The sequence below is a fragment of the Serinus canaria genome, chromosome 2 (genome assembly GCF_022539315.1).
Source record: "Serinus canaria isolate serCan28SL12 chromosome 2, serCan2020, whole genome shotgun sequence".
Classification (NCBI taxonomy): Eukaryota; Metazoa; Chordata; class Aves; order Passeriformes; family Fringillidae; genus Serinus; species Serinus canaria.
The window spans coordinates 143747449-143773875 of record NC_066315.1 but is presented as its reverse complement, the minus strand read 5'-3'; the positions used below and the strand labels follow the sequence as shown (position 1 = coordinate 143773875).

Below are 26427 nucleotides of genomic sequence, written 5' to 3'. Positions count from 1 at the left end.
AGGGATATGTGAGTCCCTTTGGAGGTGTGCCTTACTCCCCTGTGTGAGACAGTACCTGTATGCTAATAATGGTCATGGAAATGCTGGCTGCCCCTGAAAGCTTGCTGCTGTCTTATTCAGATGAAACAAAAAAAAGCAAGGTTTTTGGTCTGTCTTGCTAATGATCTCAGTCTGAACCAGGGAAGCTAAATAACAAGCTAAGTTCTCTCCTTGTGAGTCAATGTTCTGCTGCCAATTGCAATGCTGCTTTTGTCTGTGGCCATCCACTCATCATGAAAGGGAAAAGGTTCTTATATGAGCACTGACCATTGCACAGATGTTGGGTGGGGTTTCCAAAGCCATAATGGGAACTGGGCATCCAAATTCCCTACAGGTTAGTGGGATCTGACTTACAGAGTTCCTTAGTCAGCTTTGAAAAACAGCTGTAATGTTCAAAAATATCCAGTCCCATCTGACTCCCATCAAGGCCTAGAGGATACTAAAAGTTAGATTGACTTGTGCTCACCAGACTGCCTGTAGAGTGATTGTGGAAGAAGCAGGAAAGAGAAACTCCTGAGGCATTGCCTCTCGTGCTGTGATAGCAGAATATATGAGGAATAACAACAGGAAGGAAAAGGGGGTTTCCTTAAAATGAGAAAATAATAGCTTCTGTAATGATCCAAAATCTGTGCTGTGTAACACAGCATTCTCCACACCCAGTCATACACCAGCCTCTCAAAGAGTGAGTGGATTTGTCAGGAACCCTGATGTAAAACTGTCTTCATTGTCCTTGAGGGCACATGAGCTCTCAGCTGAGGTTCACTGAGTTTTAGCCAGTGCTGGAATCAAAGGGTCTTCCCTGGGCAGCTGGAACACCAGGAGAAGGAGCAAACAACATCATGACCAAAGGCCATGCTAGAGGATTCACATCTGCAGGAGCAGGAAGTGGCAGCCCTCAGCATTGGACCAGATCAGCCTCATATAAAAACAGTAAAAAAATAGAAAAAGTTGAAAGCCCTGGCTATGACACTTCTGATTAACCAAATTCTCTCACTCACACCTGAAACTTAAATAAAATCCTTGCCAGGCTGGGGTCAGTGTTTCAAAGACCAAATGAGAACCATGTGGAGGATCTTTTGCTTTGTTTATTTTTTTTAAGTGTCACATAGGGAGAAGCAATGGTCCATAAATATCTAATTACTACTACATAAGCCACTGCTGTAGAGCAGTGTAGTTGGAGCAAGTCAGAGAGAATGTGAGTCTTTATGTGACACATAACATTGACTATGAAGCTGCTGTGGTGAAAGACTGAGTCCCTAATTTTAGCCCAGGGAATGATATGATGTGGGTAATAGCAGGATGACAGCTGTGATGTTCCAGCTCTAAGTGTCAAGTTCTTATGCAAACAATCAATGTTCCAGCATTGCCATTAAGTCAGTTGTTTTCTTTCCAACTCTGCATGGTAGAATATTTCTAATACTCCACATTTTTTCTCTGTTGCCTAATATCTCCTGTGTGAAAGAATCACACAAAATGCTGTAGGTTAGATATACAACTATTAAAAGCAACACACAGAGAAAGGTTCTGATGGCTTGTCTTTCAAAAAATTCAGATTAAATAACTTAAATGGCATTAACTGGAGTTGTCTGTGTGTGAGCTTATAGGAAGTTTTAAAGAATGCTGCCCTTTTAAAATATTATAGCCATTTCCAGTAGGAAGGAGGAAAGCATGGCTCTAGTTGTGCTTCTGTGCATTGCTTCAGCACCAGATCACTTCAGTCTTTGGTATTTCAGTTTACAGCTCAATGACCTAAATAGTCTGGGAATGTATTTTTCTTACTAGGAATTATATGTGGGAACAGACTGGGCCTCTCAGTATCACCAGGGCTAAAGTTTCCTGACCTCTGTCAGTCAGTCCACATGTGTGCTTTTCTAATTAAATCTCCTGTTGGATTTGACCAGGATATTTCTGACAGTGTGGTTCCCCATAAGAAAGAGGAGTAAAGTCAGGAAGGTGATGAGACTCCCAGCCAAAAAGACTGAATCACTTGTGCTAATGCAAAAGTTGTCTTGGAATTCAAACATGTTTGAGCTTAAGGATATGGGATGGAAGATGTGGGAAGATGAGGAAATGTGGAATTACAGGAACACAAGGATCATGAGACTGCATTTGTCAGCATCAAAATGTGCCTTGACAGAACCAACTTTAAAGGAGCATGGAGAGTGAGCAGGACTAGCATAAGAGAAGAAGAGGGGGCAGAGAACTGGGGAAGAATATATTCATGCTTTTTTAAAGGAGGAAACCAACACTGGGCTATAGAAAGATATTTCTGGGAAACCTGGAGAGAGACAGAACAGTCTAAAGAGCTGCATCCACTGTAACAGGGTGTGTGGGGGCAGTCAGTCATGAAATAAAGATGTTTTACCACAAATCCACACTTAAAGAGTCTCTTTTACCAAATTGGCAGTTGAGCTGGATATCTCGGGAGGGGTGACTGAAGAGCCCAGTCAGACCTGTCCATCTACCAGTCCTACCAGATAGCCAAGACTGTCATTAGGAGCCTACAAGGCTAAGCTGCTGCATTCCTAGCTCAAAATTAAAATCTTTTCTCAAATTCCTGAAACATCTCTGGACTCAAGGTGGAGCTGAACAATGAGTGGGAAAATATTATATATCTGTCTTCCATTAACATAAGTCAATGCTGAATCCTTTTAAATCTGTTCTCTGTTTACCAGTTCTATGGGGAGCAGAATAATACTGGAGTTGCTGTGACCAAAAATTAGTCCTCAAAAAGGGCAAAAATAAGCCCAGTCTTGCCCAAGGAATCAGAGCAGCTGTATCTACGGTTACTGCAAAGAAAGCATTCTCTGTTGAGAGAGATGTTTAATATCTGGGCCATTTAAAAAGCTCTTAAATAATAATAATTTGGGGGTTTTGGAGTTTTTTTTTTTTTTTTTTTTTTCCTTTAGAGTAAGCTTGTTTAGGTATAGCTAATGATGGAAAACAGAGTTTGAGTTCTCCATATTTGCTTTTTTATATTTAACCAGTTAACAAGATTCTTGATTCTTCCAATGTTTTTACTGTTCATTGAACAGGATGTAAGTCTAAGAACTAGGAATGTTACAAAGTTTTTCTTCTATCTTGGTAAGACCTTTGGAACCTGGTTACAAGGCAGACAGCAGTAACAGCTCATGTGCTGTCAAGGGGCTCAAGCAGTGAACAAAACCTTTTGAGTTGTTTTACTAAACCATTTCAGCACTGCACAAGAAATTTGTGTCCTACTGGGCAACCTTGATTTTACTTTTTGTCAAGTCTCATGGACATGTGTGTGATATACTGTCAACTGAAGGCTGTCTGTTGCCAAGTGATCCCAGCAATAAATCAACAGCCTAATCCAAAATACCTTCAGAGCCATTTGGGGTATCCTATGATTTTCCTTATGCCTCCAAAACTATTGTGTATCTCACCTTCTTCTCTAAAAAGATAGATGTCCCAGGGATGGCATGATCTAAGCTTTAATGAACATATTCTTTGCATTATCTCTTCTGTGCATTCTGCCTTATCCAAATAGTCTTCAAATAATTTCACAGGGGATCATGAATATAGCATGTGCATGACTTCATGAGAACACACTCAATGCATACTCTTTGTAATTGCTCTTCCTTCCTGTTTTAGACTTCTTCAGTTCTCTCCTGAATGCCAAACCAGCCTATCAGCAGCTTGTGATGGGATGAGTAATAAAAAAGGACAATACAGATATGACATTTAACAAATCTGAGCCTCATCAATGAGGGGCTTCTGAGTGTTTTAATGTCTGTTCTTTTCTGGCTGGTGGTACTAGAATATGCTGGCATTTGTGTAGTTGCAGGAAATAAAGACCAAGTCTATTTGTTTTGGTTTTGCAGTTTTTATTGATACTTTATTCTTTTCAAATTACAGTCTCTTTTGACTTAAAACAATAGCTGTAGTGCTTATTTTGTGCCATATTCATCAATTTTCTTGAAAACTACTTTATTGAAAGGTCTAACTGACTTGTTGAGAAAGTTAACTACAGGAAGTGTTGTTCATCTGGTGTGAGATGGTTGCATGGATGCAAAATTGTGTGACAAAGCCACCCCACAGCCCTGTGACTCCCTATCTGCTGTAGGCCACCTCATCCCCCAGGGGCTGGCTCTCCAGGGAGGAAACTTCACTTGGAGTTTCACCAGAGCTGTTGTCTGCAGAGGGCTCTCCACCACTTGCACTTCCTGAAAAGACGATACAATTAAGATTTAAATAGATGTCATATCATTGAGGCAGCAAGTCACAAGGTAAACATTTTGTCAGTCACACCTAAAAACCTTTCATGCAGCTATAAATGTTCAAGAAAATGTTTTTTTCATTTGGCAATCCATTTGCAATATGCTTTAGAGTTATGGTAGATCACCTCATGGTAATTAAGTATTGTCCTTTAAATAACTGCCATTGGAATACATTATAGTTTTTTCTCTACTCATGCAAGGCTTTATTTTCTATTATCTCCTGAAAATTCCTTGCCAGGTAGTAAGTGTGGGCAACATTAATTTTTTGTCTGACTGTAATACAAAAAGTCTCACGCACTCATCTCCAACAAATCCTTTCTTTGTTATCTTTCAACTTCTATGATTTCAGTCCTCAACCCTATTTCAGTGATTCAGTTGCCTCAACACCACCAAGTTCTGTCAAGAAAGTGCACTGAGGGTGTTTATTTAATGTCTCATAGCCAGAGTGCTCTCATTGCTGCACACATGTCCCTCAAACTAAAGGAATGTTTTCTATTTGAGATTTCCAAAAAAGAAGGTGTGACTAGAAAGGATTAAAGATGAATGCTAACAACAACATTCCTGATTCAGTTTTGATCCAAGTCTGAACTCTGGTCATTCTTACTTTGTTTGGACTCTGTTTGGCTTACATGGCATCCCAGAGCTCATGGAGAAGGCTCCAGCTTTGCTACCTGTTGAATTTTCTACAGATAAAGTCCAACCTGGCTAACTTGGGCATGGGAAATATGCCTAAAAGTCAAAATTTAATCACAGGGGTTAGGCAGACAAGATTTCACTGTGATACAATAAAGGTATTTCTTTCTCTCCAGCTGCAAGACTGCTTGCAGAGGCACTTGCTTTAGGAGGATTGGTTGTGTTTAGATACCAGCTAGAGGAGTAAGAGATGCAGACTGGATCCAACTCCACCTGTTTGGGATGCAGTGAGAGGCCCCTTACAAAGGGACTCACTGTTAGACACACACAGTCCACCACACTATGTAATGGGAATGTTAGCATCCAGACATCTGTCTGAATATATATAAACATTCTGCAGCTCCTGTTTTGAACTGAATTTCTAACTGAGTTTCAAGTTATTAACACATTCCCTGGAAAAAGCCATCCACAGCTCCTTTTTTCCACAATTGCCACTCTTCTTGTTTCTCAGTTTGATGTTTCCCATGGAAACCGTCATAATTCAAAATACAAAGCACATCTTTGAAATGCAACCATGGGAGCTCCAAACCTCTTCAAGCACCATCACTTTCATAATTCCCCAAGCAAACTGCTTCCCCAAATGCCAACTTTACAAACTGGTCTCAAACAAAACTTCAAGAGATTGTTAGTTCATTGGCAGTGAAACAGATTCCAAGTTCCCTCCATAGTTTCTAAAGGCACTGCCAGCAAACATTATGATGAATCATTGCATTTATTACATGGATTTTTAAAAACTATCTTCAAATACAACAACATACATCCTAATTATGTGCCAGGGACAAATGATACATTCTGTCAATAAATATTTTGGTCTGATCACTAAATGAAACACCAACTTGGACAATTTTTTTACTAATTGGAAAGAAAATTGCAGGTAACAGTTAAGATAAACAGCTTCTATATCCAGCAGTGAATAACCTAAAAGACATCTCAGATTCTTAATATGAGAGGTTTTATGCCAGAAGCTGAAATTTATGAGTTTAGCTTAAACTACAGCAAGGAATACCTCAGTTTTCTATTGGACAGAGATATTGAGCTTTGAGCCTTTAGTCATCCCTAATCTGACATTTCCAAGTCAAGACATTTCCCATGGCAGTATACAAAGGACTGAGAAAAATTTTTAAAATGCCAGCTCCAGCTATATTTTATGAACATTGGTTTGTCCAGTTCTTCTCCATTTTATTGAAATATATTGGGGATTTTTTTGCTTTTAGATTCCAGATGGTATATGAAGCTGGAAAAATATTGATTTCAAGGAAAAGATGAGGTGAACAAAACAGGATTCATCCCAGCTGGTTGAGATTGCATCATACTGGATGCTGTACACCTTTGTACTTAGATGTGAAGACCAGAATGTTTTGTTATCCATGCTTCTCACTGGCAAACTGCTAAATTCCATCTATTTGGCATGAGGCCACAAACTGCAACTCACAACAACAATCCAAGAATGCAGTCATGAACATTTATAATTTTTGAAAGGCAGAAAAGTGTTAGATTGGATCTCAAGGTAGCTGACAGACAAACAGATCACCTTCAGGAAGGAGTACAAGGTACAACATCTAAAAATGATTTTCAGCATTGTTCTCTCAAATCTGGTGTTCAGTATATGCCACGGTCCCACAGGACAGCCTGACAGCACTCCAGGAGCAGAGGCTGGAGCAGCCAGGGAACAACAGAGGTGCAGGGCTTCAGTTCTGAAGGCAGGTACAGCAAAATACCTTGGGTGCAAGGACACACATCAACGAGGTAAAACCATGATATATAGAGACTCAATTCCTTCAGAATCTAATTTTTGGGAGCAATGCAGGTGATGAACTTGTTCTGGTAGACTGACACTGCTTTGGCATGAATTCCAGCACAAAATCCTCTCAAAAATAAATTAAGGTTCAGCCATCACCATCTGAGTTTTTTGCAGTCTTTCTAACTGAACTGATGAACATTATGAATCTTTTCTCACAATGATCTGATTGTTATCAAGATTGTTATCAAGAGACTCAGATTGTTATCAAGAGACTCACAAGTGTCTCTGTAAGTTACCATCCCAGGCAAAGGGGTCTGTAGCAGAAAAGGGTTTGAGGTGATGTCTATTTAAATTGTATGAAAAAGTTTAGTATTCAAGAGAGAGAACAGATTAAAATGACTATCAAAGCAAAGTGTCAAGCCCACATTTCTGTGAGATGGAATTTATCAGAAATCAGCTTTGTAACTGCATTACCATGGTGCTGAGGCCAAGCAAATACTGGCTTAGAGATCCAGCTGGGTGTACTCAGTCCTGCTTGAAGATTAACGTGCTCTTTTGACATGTTCTTATTAAACATTTTCTTGACAATCCATACTCCATAAATTTCACACTTTATGGCTTATTTTCAAAAATTTTACTCAACTTTGTGAACTCTTCAAGTATGTTTTTCTCTCACTCCCTGTATTATTATGTTTAACATGCAAGTATTTGGCTTTGGCCATGGACAAGAGCAGGATATTGAGTTAGACAGATCATTGGACTAACCCATACATGAATTTTGTGTTACTATGCTAGTTTGAATAGTTTAAAATCTTTTCTAGGTCAAAACCAATATGCCCTGGTGGATATTTTCCCACTTTTTGGGGAATTTCCATAGGTGCTAGGAACAGTCTCTGTCCGTGGTGCTTGGTCAGCAGTCACTCTACCAGAGCTGTGACTTCAGCCCAGTCTGGCATTACACAGCCACTGTGCTGTGAGATGAGGTTCAAAAAGATCCAGGAGTTATTGCCAGGATTGTTTAAACCTCAGAATAAAGCTGTGAAAATTAGCAATATCTCAATCAGCACAAAGCCATTGGAGAGATCAAAGTATCCCCTCTGACCCTGAAAGACATTGAGGGATACCAAGATACTGATGAAAAGGCTGACAACAGAATCTTGGCTTCACTTTGGAAGAAAGACCATCAGTAAAGATTGAGGTTATCTATTGAATTGATGCTCTGTGTTTGCATCAGAACCACCAGCTTGATGGTTCTGAGACATTGATGCTCTGTGTTTGCATCAGAACCACCAGCTTGATGGTTCTGAGACACTGTAGTTTGAGAGTCACTCAAACATCAGCCTCAGCCCATCTGAAGTCTCGTGTCAGGCACAGATAGCCTGGGTAGCTCAGTGTCTTGGAAAGTACATTTTGTTCTCAGAAATTCAACAGCCCCCAAAGCAGAGCAAGCCTGAACTGTATTCACTGTGAAGATGAATCCTTAGGACATGAAAACCACATGCAAAACTTGCAGGCCTCCAAGAACAATTCAAAACATCTCTGCCTGCCAAAAAGGAATGGTTTTGTTTGGTTTGCTTGAGGCTATCCATATTTATTTACAAGATACACAGATATGAAGGGGAGTTTATTTACTAGAATAAATTCAGGACAGGCAGCAGATTGAAATCTAAGGAAAGTTGATTTTACTGTCCTAAGCAGTAAGAAAAAATTGAAGGGCTCTCATGGCTGCATTAAAATTTATGGCAAATATAAAAGGACACATGCAAGACGCATAATCACCACAGCTATAAAAAAATCACATAAACTAATCTAGTGAGAAGTCAAAGCATGCAGGAACCATATTAAGAAATAAAGCCTCAGCTGCAATTTTACAGTGGATGGAAATGATTTGTGCTCCTCCTAATCCATAGGAGTCCCAACATTTTCATGTTAGGTGTTTCCAGTACACAAAAGAGGCCTGTATACACAGCCTTCCAGTTTACCCAGAGTCTATATTATGACTGTAAATAGGGAGCAAGCTCTCTATATGACTTTGTCACATCTTCTACCACCATAACAAGAATATTTCTCTAGCTAGTTAAATTGTCCCTCCAGGACAATTAAACTTTATTACACATTATCTGCTATAAAGTAAATTTGTTTAGTGTTACATTCTAACTATATACCCTGGACATTGCAAGATACAATGACATTACAATTTGTAAAAGGTGTTTTTCTACAGCAATGTAACAGCACTATAGTCAGACAAATACATTTAGCAGAGAATTTAGGGTCTACTTAAAGTCAGAAAACAGTATTCTCACCTGTGGATGCTTTCAGCCTTCTGATGTAATCAGACCAAAAGGAACAGTCTGCTTTTTTCAGTCCTTTAAGAGTGGGCAAAGAAACAGTGAATTCCTTGTAGTTATCGCCACCATCACTTGACAGATACATAGGCCAGGCAGGTAGCACTCCCAACATTCTTCTTGAGAAACTGTGCAGGTAGTTTGGATTTCTAAGGGAGTGAGAGACATTATCATTAGAAAAGAATGACATAAAATGATAAGAAGATTGGCTAGGTCAGGGAAATGTGCAGCCAACAGGGTTCAGATTCAGTCCAGACTGGTGAATCATTCATGGTGCCTCATCTGACAGTACCTTTTTCATCTGGTTCACCTCCTAAGAACAGGTACACAGAACCTGTATAGACACAGGTTTATGAACACCCTCAACAGCCCTCAATCCCAGCCCAACCCAAGAAACTGGGAAAAGCACATTAAGTCAGTGTTCCCACCATTCCCACACTAGGTTTCCAGAGATACTCCTCATTCTCAAGCATGGCCACAGCACAGTAGCACAGAATGATGTTTACAGAGTAATTGGTAAAGGGTGCACTGTGTCTTCTTGTGCTTTCCCTTTTCTTATGGGAAAAAGAGAACTCTTAGCCAAGAAGTTTAAGAATTGGAGTCCTAGAACTAAGCTCTGGAGACAAGACCAAGGTCTTTGAAGCATGCATGTAATTTAGTAGGATTTGCAGCTTGTCAATGGAGATAAAATGTCTATTTCTCCTCTAAGTCTTATACTCTAAACCTTTGGTGGCTGCTCTGGTTGGTAACTTGGCCATGACTTTCCAACACTGTGGACCAAATCCCACTGTAGGCTTACAAACTGTAGAAGAAGTGGAGAATAATTAAGTGAGGGCAGGGTCTGGACTGACAACACTCCCTCTACTTCTCACCAACTCCCCAGTCACAGCAATTCTTAAATGTCTCACACTTACCCAGAGTTTATGAAATTGGAGATATACTGCATAATTTGCAAGGAAAGGCCCTTTTCTTCATCAGTAAATTGTACTTCATACTTCGGGTAAAAGGGTAGACCAAATGCATACTGAACATCCAGCAGGAACTCCTGAACTGAGCTAAACCAAATATTTATAGAAAGGTAATTAAAACCATAATTTATTTATTTGTGGAAGAAAGAGAAATAATTACTTCAGAGAATAAAACAATGTTGTAAATAATTAATGACCATTAATTAGAGTGTGGTGAGCTGTGGGACTACTTCAATCTAAAACATACAAGAAGAGCAAGCAATAACAAGGAGAATTTTTCATTTGTTACAAAAGGAAACTGTGGAAGGCGTTAGGGCACATTTTCTAAATTAATTGGGTGTATAAAGGAGAGTGATAGAGGGAGAAAGTCACTTGGCTATTCCTTAAATGCCTCTTAAGTTTTGGACAGATTTTCACTAAAATTAAATTCAGAAAGTGGAAGCAAGTGGTGACATGGATTCTGGCAGCCACAACGGAAGGTTAATTACGGCTTATTTCACAGACTTGGAATAAAATTCTGGCCTTTCTTAGCAGCAACTGGAGTTTTTCCATTGACTTCATTGTGGCCAGGATTCTGGATAAGAAAAGATGTAACAGGAGATGTTTATGAAGATTTCTCTTAGACATAGTTTTAATCTAATTTCTCTGCTGGCTGGGTGGTTTTGGTTCATACACTCTGTTCATCCCAAGTTTTATATAGCAGACAAGTCAAAACAGCTTGAAATAATCCCCTAGATAAGATTTAGGAAAGAATAACTGCTGTGTAGTTCCACGTAGTACTTATAATTTCTTATAAGGAATATTTCAACATTTCAGAGACAAGACTGGCCAGGTAAGACTTGCAGGACCTAATTGAAAAGATTTCAACATTGTCAAGTCCTGCAGAAAAACAGTGGCCAACTTCTACTAATAAAATTATAACTAAACTATGTTCTACACATAGCTTTGAACCACAGTTCAGGGGGAGATATTTCTGGCCTGGTCCAATTGCATTTTCCATATCTTCACATTTGGACAAAAGTCCTATTGACTTGGTTTAATGCTGCATGAGGCAGACAGCATCAAGGGACCTGGGACAAGGAGCAGATGTCTGTGAGGCAAGAGTAAACAAATCCCAGATCCACTCAACAAGATTTCATCTGGAGTGGCATTTGTCAAAAGGTAGCACAACTGAAACTATTTTATCTTTGGACATGAAATGCAACAGCACTGGTGTGCCCCTGATACTGCCTCCAATGGAACAAGGAGTGTTTCACCACCATTATGGGCAGGTGGTCTAAAAGTAAGTTGACTGCTTTACATTTTATGAGTGTTTCAAAATAGAGGCACCAAAGCCTCTATTTTGAAAAGCACACAGCCCTCTAAATGAAATACATCTTCGGTTGTGTTTTCCTTAGTCTTATCATAATACCTCAGTAATACTTTGCATCTGGAAAGTGAATTATTCACAGATTATTCACCAAAAAAATGTAGAACTGAAACAACATTAAAGCATATTTTTCTTCCCTAAATATTTATAGAAGGATTAAGCAAGATCATAGTTTAATAATTTTGCCTTAAAAATAATTTGCTTGGCCCAGTACATAACAGCAATTTCTCGTGTCAGTATTGTAGCAAAGGTAAGATATACTTAAAGAGGCAATTTTCTTGGCAAAGAAAAGTCACTTTTGATTAGATTAGAGGACATGAAATTAGTTGAGGTGCAATGGAGAGAAAAATCTACCCATGTAGGGACTGCACAGCAGAGGTGAATTTAGCTGTGAAGCTAAAATAAGTAAGCTGGGACTGGGGGTTTCCCCCTAAATGAGATTTTGTTCTTAGACCTCATGTTTCTATAGAGGTGAAAACTGTTAAGGTCACGGTCCAGACTAATCTCACTAATAGAGAATTTATTTGATTTGAAATGATTTGTATGATTGTACTTGGTTTGATACAGAGACATAAAGTGGTACAAAACCCTACAATTTCACAATCTGCTTTCAGTATTTCTGGTTGATGAGAAAGAAAATATGAGGATGAGAAAAAACCCTCTAAGGTTAAGAGGGAAAAGAGGCACATACATAAATGCACAGAAGAGCAGGAAAGACAACTGGGAAACATCTAGATGGCAGCTGGATAGGAAATATCAGGAGAATATTTCTGTCTCCTTCCTCAAACTCTGATCATAGAATCATAGAATCACAGAATCAGAATAACAGAAACATAGAATGGTTTGAGTCAGAAAGAACCAGAGGGAAGTGAAAAATGCTCAGAAATACCCAAACAAGGATTTTGGAGTCGTGTAGGAGCTCTGAGCATACTTAAGGTAAAACCAGGTAGTGACACTTTTCACTGGAAAAGTGGAGTGAGAGAAAGAAAGGAGAGACAAATAAATATTTATAGCTTTGCTGCTGGACACTGCCAGCTCTGAAATGAGGTTTTTATTTCCTGAACTGCTCCAAACTGCACTCCCAAGCATGTGCTCTAAATGGGGATATGAAATCCCCACAACTGCTGTACTTCAGAGGACAATTTGACAAAAGGGAGGACTGCAGAGAAAAGGGCAAAAGGAGTTTTTAAGGAAACCAAATAGCAAGTAACTTCCTCTACAGAAATACCTTTTCAAGGAACAGATCTATTGTTTTAAAGACAGCAGTGAATGTAATTATGTGTAGGATGAAATCTTGGCTTTGGTGAATTTACAGGACCAGTACTTTGTGCAAAGGTAGCTCTTCAGATCTTCTCTGTATAGCTTTTTAAAATGTCAATATTTTTCAGATTCACAGCTCTTTTTATTTGGCAGAGCAGTAAATTAAGCCATGAGGAAAACAGAAGCCAGATCCTACAAAAATGTTCACAAGTGAGGTCTCCATGGGGAATTCTTACTTCACCTCAGAAGTGAAGTGCTGCTGGAGTCCAGTTTACAGAAAAATAGATGGTAAAATCAGAAACTTTGTGACATTCATAACCAACGATTTAACAGCAGACCCTGAAATATCATTTGCTGGGAATTTTTATTATCCAGTGCCAAGCCATTTAATTGGGAAGGTATAGGTTCTGAGAAAATTTTCCTTAAACCTAAGATGGATTTTCCATTTAAATTTCCAAGTAGGAAAGACAGAAAGAGATTACTCAGCCACCAGATACTCTACTTCTCTCTCTACAGAGCTGTGGCTACTTTCACACACAAGAACAGCTTCAACTGGGAAGATTAAAAGATGAGTAGATAAGAATTTAGAAAAAAAACAGCCCAGTTATGGTTGATTTGGTTTAAATTCTGGTTCCAAATCGAACAGAGCATAGATATAAGCCCCCATGTCCAAGAGCTGAAATTAAAATTTTTATCACAAGCTTTTGGCACAGAAAAAAAACCAAGACAAATCAACAACAAATACAACCAGACAAAAAAACTCCAAAAACCAAAGTGCCTCACCACCACCACCCCAATTCTGAAATCCTCAAAAAGTTTGTTTGCAAAATGGAATTGTCATTACTGGCAATCCATAATCAGGGCAGTTAGAACAGAATATGATCTGGCAGACTACTCTGCTATTTAGGACTGAATGCACAACTCAGAGCTGGGGCTGCAGGGACCTCACAGTGGGATCCATAGTAAATTAGGACATAGATCTCATTTTGAACCTTGTCCTTGTTCTAGGTCTGGCTAATGTATGAAAAACTCATTTTAATGATTAATGGCTTACTCTAGCCTAATATTTCTCCTTTTCCTTTCATTTAAAAATAGTCCTTACTCTCTGTTCCAACTAATATCAATTAATCTCAAAGCATTTTGAGTCACAGCTTCTATTCTTGGTTGCCTTCATGTAGTTTTTGGTTCTTTTTTAAACCTCCACACACAGACAGAAGCCAATGTAAATTAGCTCAAAATTCTAATAGTATCATATATGATATCAAAACACCAAACTTCCCACTGCTATTCAATCATTTAAATTTTAAAATAACAAGATAGATATAACTCACTAGAGTTCAGCCAAATTACCAGTGATCTTCTGAGAAATGCAGAAGAAACATTGTGCTCAAACTCATGTCAGTCATCAAATAAAGCAGATGTTAGCAGCCTGTGACAGACTGCTGAGATAAGAAAACCATTTGTCCTTTAATGTAAACTTTTGTGAGAACTTCTAACAATTCTGTGAAAGATTTTGTGTCAGAGGAGAGATCATGGCTTTCAGTTCCCAGCCTCACAATCAAGGCCCTGTTCTGCATCCCATTTGCAAGGACATGCCTATCACTGGGAAAGTAAAAATCCCCACCTCTTCAGTGTCACTTGGTTTTGCTGAGAACAGATTATTTACATGCTGAGTGAGTTGAACAGCACAGGTGAAACTCAGACTCAAAGGTTGCTCATAAATCCCCTGCTGATTTGAGTTGAAATAGGATTTCATAACAGCTCTGTCCCAGGAGAAGAGGACATGATTTACATAAAATGTTCCACTGCCTGTGTGCTCTTCTGCCCCCATTCTGGTTTTTATTTTCAGCAAATGCATTTAAAAATATTTTTGTAAGGATTATTGGAAATATGAAATGCGCAATTAAAATTGCACCCATCTGCATTATCTTCACATTAATACCAGCAGATTTTTGCAGAGTATATTTGCATACCCAGTATCCTGAACAGCCATTGTCTCATCCATGTCATGGGAGAGGGGCAGCCTACCAATCCTGCACTTTGCTTGAACTGAAATGTTCATTTTTATGCCAAACAAAAATAATTTTAAAAACTATATACAGCCACACATTTTATGAAAGGAAATGGTATGTGATTGCAAGGAGAAAAAAATAATCAAAGGACAGCTGGATATTTATAGAAATTCAGTGAGCCAATATGAGGCCTGGTGTGACCTCAGCAGTTCTAGGGATGCATTTGGCTCATTGTGTCTCCTCTCATCATGAACTCCTGCCAAACAAATGGGGGAAAGGATGTGAAAAACAGATGAACATTTTGCTTTCTTCTTTTCAGGAAAATCAGGACATATGGAAAAAGCTTAACTCCTAACAGGATTAAACTGCCAAGTTTATCCACCTTTGTACCAAAAAAGCCCTATAGATACATGTGATTTGCAAAAGTATTCTAGAGTTTGCTGTGTCTTTTCCACTTGAATTACTCCCAACACACACAATGTTCCACTGTGCAGTATAGCTGTGCCAATTAAAGAAAATAAAACTGAAATAGCAGACAGTAAATTTGAGAACCTGAAAGCTCACACTAATTGAAAAAAAATATCATAGATCTTAAGGCAGGAAGAAAGAAAGCACCTTTATCAACTTGTCAGACCTCCTAAAGAACATAGACAACAAAAATCTGTCAGGCAATTACTGCATTTAAGATCTAGTAATAGGCATGCTGACTTGATTGGACTTTTGGGAGACAGAAATTCATTTATTTGTTCAGTGTGGCTACTCTTTAATGGAATGAATGGAATTTCCAGAAAAAGGTGATGTGTGCATCTGAAGACCCCATAGCACCAAGGAAAACATGGTGCTCAACAGGCATCCACTTTGTGCTTATCTTGTAGATTACATTTGATAGGAACTGCCACCGCAGCACATGGAGCTCCAAAATTGCTTTGTCCTTTTCTGAGCCTTTGAGCTGAATTTTGGTTCATTTAAAGATGTTTTCTGCTTTTTCTGAACTGGCTACTCTGCCTTTGCATATTTATTGCTAATTTACAAGATCTGGAAAATCTACTGAATTACAAAGGCCTTTAAAATACTTCACAGGAAGAAAAAACAAATTGTCCAGACCCTAAGACTTTAGAAGCAGAGAAACTTTGCAAAGAGTTGAGAATGGGATGATGTTGCTGTATCAGTGGGACAGTGTTTTCATAGCTGTAGCTGGCACAAAGCAATGGATAAGGCCAAAGGAATGAGAGGCACTTCCAAAACAACAACTTTTAGGGGATGACTGGGAGCAGAGACTGGGATCTAGAGCACAATGACAAGCTGCTGTTGCAGCAAGTGGACATAGCAATTGTGGTGCTTGCCCAGCCATGGAGCAACATGCATCTTGTCTCCACCCCCCTGATAATTTATTTGCTTTCTGGTTTTAGATAATTTATTTGAAGCTCAGAGGCAATCTCCTGTCTGCCTGCACAGCACCCAGTTTAGACTGTGTCCCCAGCCTGTGGGGTGTTGGCACTCACATCATCTCACATGGGAGAGCATCAAGTGGACAGCAAGTAATGGATGGATTAAAGGACGGGGATAGGATATAATGTTGTGAAATGAAAAGAGTAGAAAAATCTCCTTTAATTAAAGTGAAATTAAGTACAGCCAGAATTCCTGCTGCACCCATAATAAACAGAAACCAAGAATACTTCACATAGTTGAATGGGTTTATACACAAATAATTTTTGTTTTATCAGTCAGGAGTTCTCGCCTTCAGTTACAGGAATCTTAAGAAGTGTCAGCTAAACCCAGCCAACTATGTGAGCCTTGGCACCCAGCAGCCTTTCAACAACTCACACTAATGTACACCAGAGTGCATGGCCAGGAGGCAAAGACAGCCCCAACCAAAATGACTCAAAAAAGGCAGCAGCTCATTAACCTTGGGTGAATTTGTCCCATGCAAAATCAAAAAAAGCTTTAATGAAGATTATTATGGTCATGTTAATGACTGCAAGATAAAGCTTCATTAGGTCTCAGTTTGATGCTTTTCCATCCTGCTGCTGCTGATGATCAACCCTCCTCAGTGGGCAGAGCACTGAATTTTAACCACCATCTTTAAGACAGAACATTCAGCATCACCAATGTGACTTGGAAACTGTGCTGGCAAGAGGTGCTTCTTCAAGATAATACACAAAAATCACCCAGAAACCTCCTGAAGAGTTAAAAAGGCAAATCTTTGTACAGTTAATAATATTCTTGTCAAAACATACTTCTCCTATCACACATTTCTTTACCATACCTAAAGCTATCCTCCAGTTCCCCACTAATCCTAGGCAGTGCTTAGCAGTCACATTCCTCCTACATTGTTTAGAATAAATGTTTACTCCAAGGCCTAAGTGTTCTCTAAGAGAGAGTGAGAAAATGGCAGCTGGGTCATGTATATATTTTTACCACAGATTATTAATGTGGGAGTTGGCTCCTCATTCAAATGGGAACTGAAGACTAAAGCAGACATGGTGTCATGCCAAGCTCAGGAGAATGCTACCACGTGGAAGGAGATATTATTTTGCTCTCTGCAAGATCCATTCATCTATGCAAAAACTTTAATGTGATTTTCCACATGTGTCATAGACATCAACGTAGAGCAGGCTTTTTAACCCTACCCTTGTATCTATACAAGCTTGAATGTGTGTGTGTATACATTTTAGAAACATCCATCTGAGAGACAAACTTTGGCTAATTTACTTTTAACTGGCAAAAATTCCTCCCTGCTTAATAATTTTTTGTCTACTTTGCATCATTGTGGTTGAATCTGTCTTTATTGGCTGACTTCTCCCTCCCTCTTGTTTATTTTGCTGTTAGTTATTAAGTGAAACAAAAGGAAATACCAGTACTTTTTTCATCCCTGCATTTTAACTCTCTTTTCTGTTACATTTTGGGAGACACATAAAGTAGGAGAGAGGTGACAAAGTAGCAATTGAAGAATGTGTTGCTATACTGTGCCTTATCTAATTAGTGAAGGGCTATTTTCCCAGACAGAATATTTTGTCCAAGAGTAAATAATCTTCCACAGTTATAATTATCAAATCATTATTTTAATGTAGTCTTTGCAATACTCCTGTGAGGTAACCATTAGCAATTATTATAGATTTTATATAATTATATTATCATCATCTTTATGATACAGATTGCAAACACAAAGAGAGAAGATCCATCTCCTGTGTAAATTGACTTCTTAGAAACATTTTAGACACCAAAGTAAAAAACCCTCATTATTTTATCTTTTATGTTACCCTATGGACATAACACTATAAAAATCCCCATTTTTAGAAGTGAAGGTTTATATCTCAGCAAACTGATTGAGAAATCATTATTCTATCAAAAGCCTATGAGTGGTCAGGAATGTCTAATGAGGTTTTCCTCCAGCTACAAAGAATGAGGAGATCCTATTTAGTGTGTGCACTCACAGAATGCTCTGTACCTGACTCCCATGAACAAATCATACTTTGGCTATTGCATTCACTAACACAAAGAAATGGCTGTAACAGGGCTCTGCTATTCAGGCCTTTAACAGAAAGTTTGCAGGTTCAATTCTCACTTCTGCTGAGCAAGTTCACACCCACAAGGCCTGCTTTCCAGCCTAGGGTGTAGCTTATCTGGGAGAGTACATGCCTCTGCTTCCCCCATAGGAGTCACAGTTTTCAAAGAAGAACTTGAGAACTGTCAGGACTCTGTTCCAATGGTTACAGAAGTCTCATGGAAGTTGGGGACATGGTTGCCAGATCTGTATCCAAGATTAATTTACATATTCTACTCAAAGGCTGTTTCATGGATATCACTGGTTTTAGTCTGGTAAAACAAACTGCTGATAACATTCCCAAGAATTGTTTTGTTGGCTGTATATTCTTGATGGTTTCCCATTTTTAGGAGTCAAAGGGACTCTCCCATTTGAAGCTCCTTCCCTCAACAGCATCACAGCACTGGCATAAGTAGGGCTGCAATGCACCTCCATTGCATGGAGGGGGGAATGCTCCAGAGAGGGTGACATGGCAAAAGTGGGATGAAGAATAAAGAAAAATTAATTTAGGAATGAATGAATGAATGAATGAATGAATGAATGAATGAATGAATGAATGAATGAATGACAAAATGTAAACTAAATACTTGCAGTGTTTTCAGCAGAGGACCTCATGTGGGGTCCCTTGGGAAAACGAGGGTATCACTTCATAAATAGACACGTTGTAGTGACAAACAGTATGAGATCCTCTCATACACAGACAAGCTGAATTCTGCAAATTCTGTTAAAGTGCTTGCTTTCAAGCATTTTTTTTCAGCATTTATTTTAATGGCACTTAAGGATAAATAAGATTAAAGGAGTAAGGATGCCATGCAGCATATCAAGTTGGGCCATTTCTCCTTGCAAGTGGCTTAACTTAGGGCAATTGAGCCTCTGCCTCACTTTCCTGCAAGTTTCAGACAGAATTCTGGCCTTGTTTGTTCTTTTAAAGAGGGTTATGAAAAAGCAAACCAATAACTTTTGTACTAAAGTAATTAGCCTAGAACACCAGTGTCAACATAAATATGATTGTGTAGCTGCATGCTATGTAAACTATTGCTGCACAGAAGAGTGTGAGGAGAGCTAAATAACATCAGTACAAGAGAAATCTTAAATAGGGCTGGATAGAAGAGAAAATTCTTATCAATTCAAAATCACTGCTCAAAGCCAGTGAGTCTAAGCTGTATAAGTACTATTTAATCTACTTACAAATAAGATCTAATCGTAGATGCCTGGGTCACTGGATCACTATCATTCTCCAAAGACAGAAAAAACTTGCTGGCTCATTTGAGAACACATCTTTTATTTTTGTGTGGCTGGATTTTTGGCATACCATAGCTCAGCCCTGTTTGGAGCCTTGTAAAAATCACTTATCTGGGCCTATCAGTAGCCAAATGGAACACTGTGAACATTCCCGCTGGAGCTGCCAGAGAAATAACGGCTCCCTGAGGATTAACTTCTCAGTTAAAAAGAAAGCAAGCCTGTGTTACCACAGCATAATGGCCTTCATCTGTAACCTAGATCTGGGCTGCCTTCTTTCAAATGCTTTTTCATTATGCTATCAGGAAGGGAAAAAACCCAGGCAGTTTGCAGGGAACTTCACAGGATCAAATGGTGCCAGTAGGAATCCACCATCCCTCCCCTGAGCCCTTTTGGAGGAAGCCTGAGAACAAGGAAAAGGTCTCAAAAAGCCTTCCTGGAGAGAGGCGAGGGGCAGCCCAGGGGGTGGGGAACAAGCAAGGCCTCCTCATAAGGAAACAGTATGAGGAAAAGCATCCCTGTGTGCTTTCCTGCCCTGCTGCGGGGATTCAGGGAACAGAAGGGGCGACTGTCGCTGCGATTTCTGGTCACCAAGCCTTTGAGATCAGGAGCCACTCTGGTGAGTCACAGGGCAGCCCAAATGATGTTTGCAGGTCAGCACACCACTGCCTGCAAACATCAGCACCTCTTCCTGACTTCTGGGAAGGGCTGGGTCTAAAATAAAACCAGGGAAGGTCACCTTAAAGGCCTCTACTTACCAGATTGTTCTGTTCTCAACAGGACATTCCATCTCCCACAGCCATTTAGGCCTTTCTGCCTAAAATATAATACAGCTTGTCCTGAAGACACTATTTCAAGTAAGCTTCTAAAATGAAGGATGACACAGAGCCTAAGTCCACCATTGCTTGTGTGCAAAAATATTTTTCTTCCCATGAGACAGTCTGTCAGCAGAACACCAGTCACAGTGCTGGCACAGGAAGGAATAAATCCCTGAGCTCATCCACGCTGAAGACCAGTCAGTACAACTGGAGTACAACTGCACTGACCTCAAAAAAGGGCAGTGTTGAATTAATGTTGAGTAATTAGAAAATGACACCCCATTTATCTTGAGAGCTGTGGACTCCCGATGACTTGGACCAAATTCTGATTCTTTGTGGGAGGTTTATCAGATGCAGAGTAGGAGTCTGAAAGGCTAGCTTTGGAACTGGTCAGGTAGGTAAGTTGGAAAGGGGAAACTCAGTTCAGATATCTAATGGGAAGTGCCTCAGTTCAGAAAAAGCATTCCTGTAAAGTTAAAGAATTTATTAGAGACCAATCCCTCCTTTGCTCATCTGAAATTTTATTTGACATATCTACATCTATTCATTTATTCCACAGCATGCCCAAACAGTCAGCCCTGGTTTTACAAACTCTAAATCCAGGAAACATAATAAAATTCATCTTCTTACCTGCTCTGTGAGGAGCTCTCAGGTACATGGTACATGAAGACATTTCCTTGAGAGGCAGCAGCCCAGTAACTCGCCATGTTTATGATGGGACATGTGATAAACTGGTCACTGATAAAAAAGAGGAGCAGGGAACAGACACAGTTGCATAAATGAAAAAAGGGAAGAACCCCCACAAGCAACAGACTTCTCTCTATCTCAATAGCTTATTTCAATTTTCCAAATCAGATAATCATATCTCTGTCTTCAAATTGACTGAATGAAACCACATGAAACCTACAAGACTAGTACTACTTAGAATTCACTAGAATTCTAAGTGCTGAACAATGATAGCAAACCAACCACATGTGACACATAAGAAATATCCTGGCAAAAAAACCAACAACCCAATCCCACTTTAGTCTAGTTTATAAGGGATAAGCCTTACAGTAGTATAAAGTTCTTTCTGGCACCACTAGGTTGTGACGGCATCTAATAAGAGGTCCTATGTATTTCCTGGTTTAAGGATCAATAATATAATTTCTGAATTTGTATCTGTGTGATTTCTTGGGTAGAGTTTGAGAACTGGAAGAGGTAAGAGACCACTTTTGAAGATAACCTGCAAGGCTCATCAATATGGAATTCCTGTGCAATATGTGAAGGAGAGAAAGATTAACCAGTAGGGGTGCAATGAGGAAGTCAAATGGTCAATTTAACACCAGGTCTAAAAAGTAGCAGTGAAGCAAATGTATCCAAACCTTCCTTTGCCCCAAGAAGGGAGGCTGGAAGGTGGGATAAGCAGTAGCTGGAAGAAACATGAGTGGTTCAAGAGGTGCAGGTAGAAGAGAGGAGACCTTACTGCAATGTATCTCACTGTGATTCCTCAAGGCAATTTTATATAGATATGCACCCTCACTCCCCACTCTTCCTGAGCCTGAGGACTCAGCACGTGCTTTGGGTGTTTATATACCTTTACCTAGGTGAGTGCACACAAACATTTCTGCTGAGGAACTGGGAGGTTTCAATTCTCAGCTTAGTGAATCTGAAACAGCAGCTTCTCCTTCAGACTTGGTAGGTTTAAAAAAAAACACAAAAAAACAAAAAAAACCCCTCACTAGTGCAAGAACGAACGGCATCAGAGAAGCATGAAAACATGTTGCTATTTTTAACTGGTATGGTTATGAAAGGCACAGTTTGGCTATCTTGGTTAAGCAGAGTTTATTTTAAGCTCATCTGTGAGACCACAAGGTTTGGGCTCACTGACCACAGGGCTCTTTGACAGTTATGGTTGACAACACCCAAATGAAACAAAAATTACTGCTCTTCACATGCCTACCAGCATGGGGCTTTAGAGGAGCAGATGGTCTTTGAAAAACCAGGGAGTCTGGGGAGAGCAATAGCTCTCAAGAAATGCTTTGAGTAACATTTCACCATTTAAAATGGATTCTCAGTTGGTTCTGTGGGTGGGAAAAAAGTCAGCTATTCTGAGGAAGTAGAAAAAAAAACCTAAATGCATAGTAACCACAAAAATGAAATGCCTGTCTCTTACAAGCATGGAACACCAGAGTTTTAAAAAGGAAAAAAAAAGGAAATAAAAAGAAAATTAAACCAATTTTACACTTGGGAAAAAAATACCAGAAAATTGCAGCTAAAATAAATATAAAAGTAGAATTATTTTAAAACCACAAAATATACACAATGTATATAGTTTATAACAAACACTTAAGTTGCTTTATCATACTTTGTAATCCTGTTAAAACTTTAGCAGTTAATTCCTTACATAAAACTTTTCTTGGCTTACACATCTGTGCTGGTAGTAAGTTTTTTGTTATAAAGAAACAAAACTAAGGAAAAAACCCTGAAACCAAACCAACCAACCAAACATCAAAAAACCCAAAAAACCTGTTTTCTCCACCACATATGTGATGCTGATATAGGTGACTCTCATTCTGTGCCTACTCTTTCACCTCACTTTCTGCTGTAGCTGGAGTAATTTCCAAAGTGTTTGAAGCAAAGTATCATCAGATGCCCATGTCTCACTACTCATCCTTTTGCTTGGCCAGGAATAAACAATTCACTTCTTTCCTTAGCCAAGGTATTTGCCTCATATCATAAAGGAGCAGGTAATCCCTATATCCAGGAGGCTGCTGAGCCTGAGCAACTGCTGGTTCCTGTTGGAAATGGGTGGTGTATCCCCTTCCTGCTGGAAATGGGTGGCATGCCAGTCCTTGCAGCTTTGCAAAAGTCAATGTTTGCACCACACTGAGCCCTGGGCTGAATGCCAGAGATCAAATGTGACAGCCCTGTGTTATAACAGCTCCTTATAGAGGGTTCTCTGGATGGGAAGAATGGTTAAAAAGTTATACAGTGGTTTATTATGGCTTAAAATGTCACTGTCTAAAGAATATTCCCCCAGGGTAACAGTGGTGATGGAAGGAGACTGTAGACAAGTCCTGGCTTTGATGCCCATGAGCCCATGAGTGCTTCTGCATGTACTGCAGGCAATGGCCCCAGAGTCATGGTGACAGGAGGTCCATTCATGGGGCAGGCTACAAAGAAGGACAAATGTGGCAAGATGTGTGAATTGACAAATGGCACAAAGCTCAGCCCACAACCCTCTGGCTTGTTTCCTCCATGACCTCAGTGCACCAGCACACCTGGACCACCCAGAAAGGACTGTCTTCTTTTTAAATCAGATGTTTCCCAGAGAATCTTGGCTCCTGTTCCTCTCCTGCTCCCTAAGGCTCCCCCAGAGCAATGTTCTGCAGCTCTGATGGAAGAATAAAAGGAAAATCCTGTCTCTGAGGTGTTGTGGAGAGGCTCACAGTGGGACAGAAAACACTGAGAGTGCAGACACCAGGAGCCTGTAGCTTTGATGTCTCAGTTCAGAACACAGGTGCAACATCTTGGACAGGCCCATTAGGATTCAAGTCACCAGTTTATAAGATACACCACATTAGAAAAGTAAAGAGTTTTCACAATGAATCTGCTCATAAAGCAGAGACAGAAATAGGGAAATAATTTTTATATTAGTTTCTGGAAAATCTGTTTCACTTACACATCCAGCCCCTGAATTTGCTCAGAGGCAGAAAACAGGAAGTTTTCAACTTCCACCTCCCAAATGTCCATGCAATGTTTCAATGCAAAGGATGGGATTGCATTTACTGCAGGCAAGCTGCTCATTCCTCTGCTGACAGGCATGAGGTGCTGCAGCCTGTGCAGAGCAGGGCAATGGAATGGGGAAGGGGATGGAACACAAGTCTGACGAGGAGCAGCTGAAGAAGCTAGGGGTGTTCAGCCTGGGATAAAAAAAGACTCAAGGGGAACTTCATTGCTCTTTACAACTACCTGAAATGAGGTTGTAGTGAGGTGATGATTGGTTTCTTCTCCAAAGCAACAAGCAAGAGGAAATGGCTTCAAGTCATGACTGACATTGTGAATAAATGGATTTTGCAGGCTTCATAATTAAAAAAAAAATTTTGTAATTGCTGAAGTCAAAGTTTTCAAATTTGACCATCAGGAAAAGTATCTGACTGTATAATTAGGAGATTGAGAATAAAAGGCAGACTATTAATTCTATTGTCACAGGGATGAGACAACTCAAGGAACTGTTGATGCACAGTGTGCAAGCAACCCAGACATCTATGACAAGAAAATGCAAAAAGGAGTCTTAGTAGTCTGAACTCAATATCCAGTTCTAGAATGACATGTCAAACTTTTCACAAGACATAAAAATCAGTTCAATTTCTGTTTACCAATGACATTGGAAACATCACAGAAAATTAAATCACATTCCCTATTTTCTGCTCATTTACATAAGAATGTCTCAAGTTTTTTTCAAGAATTTAAATACACACTTTAGATAAGCAAAACAAGCCTTGCTCAACTCCAATCACACAGTTGTACTAGGATGACTTTCTTACCGGGTGGCGTTTTCCAGCGCCCTGGAAAAGGATGAATAATCATCAGTTGAGTGTTCCAGGGAGTAATACCATGTAGCTGCATCTTCAATGAACGAGTTGGACTCTTCTCCTCCTAGAGAATTTTGCAGAGCCTGATAAAAGGCTGTTTTGCTGTTGGCTCTTCCTTGACTTTCTTCAAATTTCTGAGAAAAAAGTGCATACATGGAATTCAGAAACAAAACCAAAAGATAAATTTTTTAGGAACAATGTAGGCTCAGATCTCCCTCTGCTGGAACAATTCCTGTCTGCTGTGATCTCTGATTCCTAGGGGATTGAGTAGGGGACAGTCCTACTTTTGCTTTCCCGAAACTGTCACCAATGAGAAATACTGGCTTTCTCTGGACACACTATAGTACAGAAACCCTGCTCTAGTAGGTCCAAATCACAGGTACCACGCTGTGCCAATGGATCTCTAATAGTACAGAAATCTTGGCTCTCACAAGAAGGGGTTCCCAGGGACAGTCCTCCACTGCATGTGTGTCCAGTGCTGCCTTTCTGATGATCTCCATGAAGGAAAACTAGAGAGGAGAGAGGGAATTACTGCTCTTTGCCTTTGAAAATTCCAGGAAGCAAACATGTTGTGTAGGCCATTCAATGGCTATGTCACTCTGCCTCTTCTGGGAACACCTACAAAGAATCACGGCTGCTCCAAGTTCTGTATTTGGGTCCCTTCTGGAATAATATCTGCCTTAGACCTGGAAGAGAAATTCCATTCCTTCAAATCACAATGCAGGGAACAGCCATGACCTTCAAACTTCATAACCCTTAGGGCCTTTCAGAGAAACCAACAGGGAAATGCCCTTTTTCCTGAGATCCGTGACCTTTCCTAACATAAAGGCAAGTTCCCCAGAGCAAAGTGCCCATGTCACAAGGACCACCTTCTGTGCCAAATCATGTACCCAAACATATTTTTACCAAAGCTAAAGACTGCTGGAAGTTTTCAACACATCTTTCTTTGAGGAAGTTTTTTATGTTATCCATTGAAACTTTTCACTTTTTTAAAAAACTTATTTAAATTTTAGAAACAAAACAACTTCATGAAAAAAAAAAATCTACCCTGAACTTTTCTGTGCATCAAGTCCTTTCTAATGAGGGCACTACATAGATGCATATTGGTTGAAACTTGGATTAGAACTCCAGATAAAAAGATCTAACAAACCTCCTCTATTATTTTGGGCAGTCAGTCTGATGCAAACTAGGCCAGTGTCTGCCCAGTTTAGTTACTGTAGATGCTTTACTTAATATATTATTTTGATGGCCCACAGCTGGTTTTCATCATGCTGCTAGAAGGTCTTTCCACAATCCTATACAGAAAGTACAGATGGAATTATACCTTTTCAGTAAGCTCACAGAACTTAAAGATGGAAAATAAGTTCCCATGTGCTGAGGGTGAGGTTTGTCCTTAGTATTCTAATGCTCTGTGCATTTTGAATAAGTGACTTTGAGGGATTTGAAAACTCTACCAAGTATCCCAAGGTCCAGGAAGATCTTGACAATTTGCCTTGTATTTTTAATAGATTCTTTTGCTGGATTTCTGCCCATGCAGTGTGAAAGAGTCAGGTGGTGCCAGCTTTAGGAATACAGCTGTAC

The 26427-nt window shown here is 39.6% G+C and overlaps 1 protein-coding gene across 1 annotated transcript in view; it reads right to left on the bottom strand.

The window, feature by feature from the left end:
• Positions 1-3890: 3890 nt before the first annotated feature.
• TG (thyroglobulin) overlaps positions 3891-26427 on the bottom strand; it is a 146380-nt gene continuing 123843 nt past the window's right edge. Inside the window, exons 44-48 of the mRNA XM_050971044.1 lie at positions 24799-24980; positions 20900-21007; positions 9974-10114; positions 9018-9208; positions 3891-4226 (exon numbers count right to left, since the gene is read on the bottom strand). Coding sequence (XP_050827001.1) covers positions 4114-4226; positions 9018-9208; positions 9974-10114; positions 20900-21007; positions 24799-24980 — 735 coding nt within the window. The 3' untranslated portion in view covers positions 3891-4113. The remainder of the gene's footprint in view (positions 4227-9017; positions 9209-9973; positions 10115-20899; positions 21008-24798; positions 24981-26427) is intronic.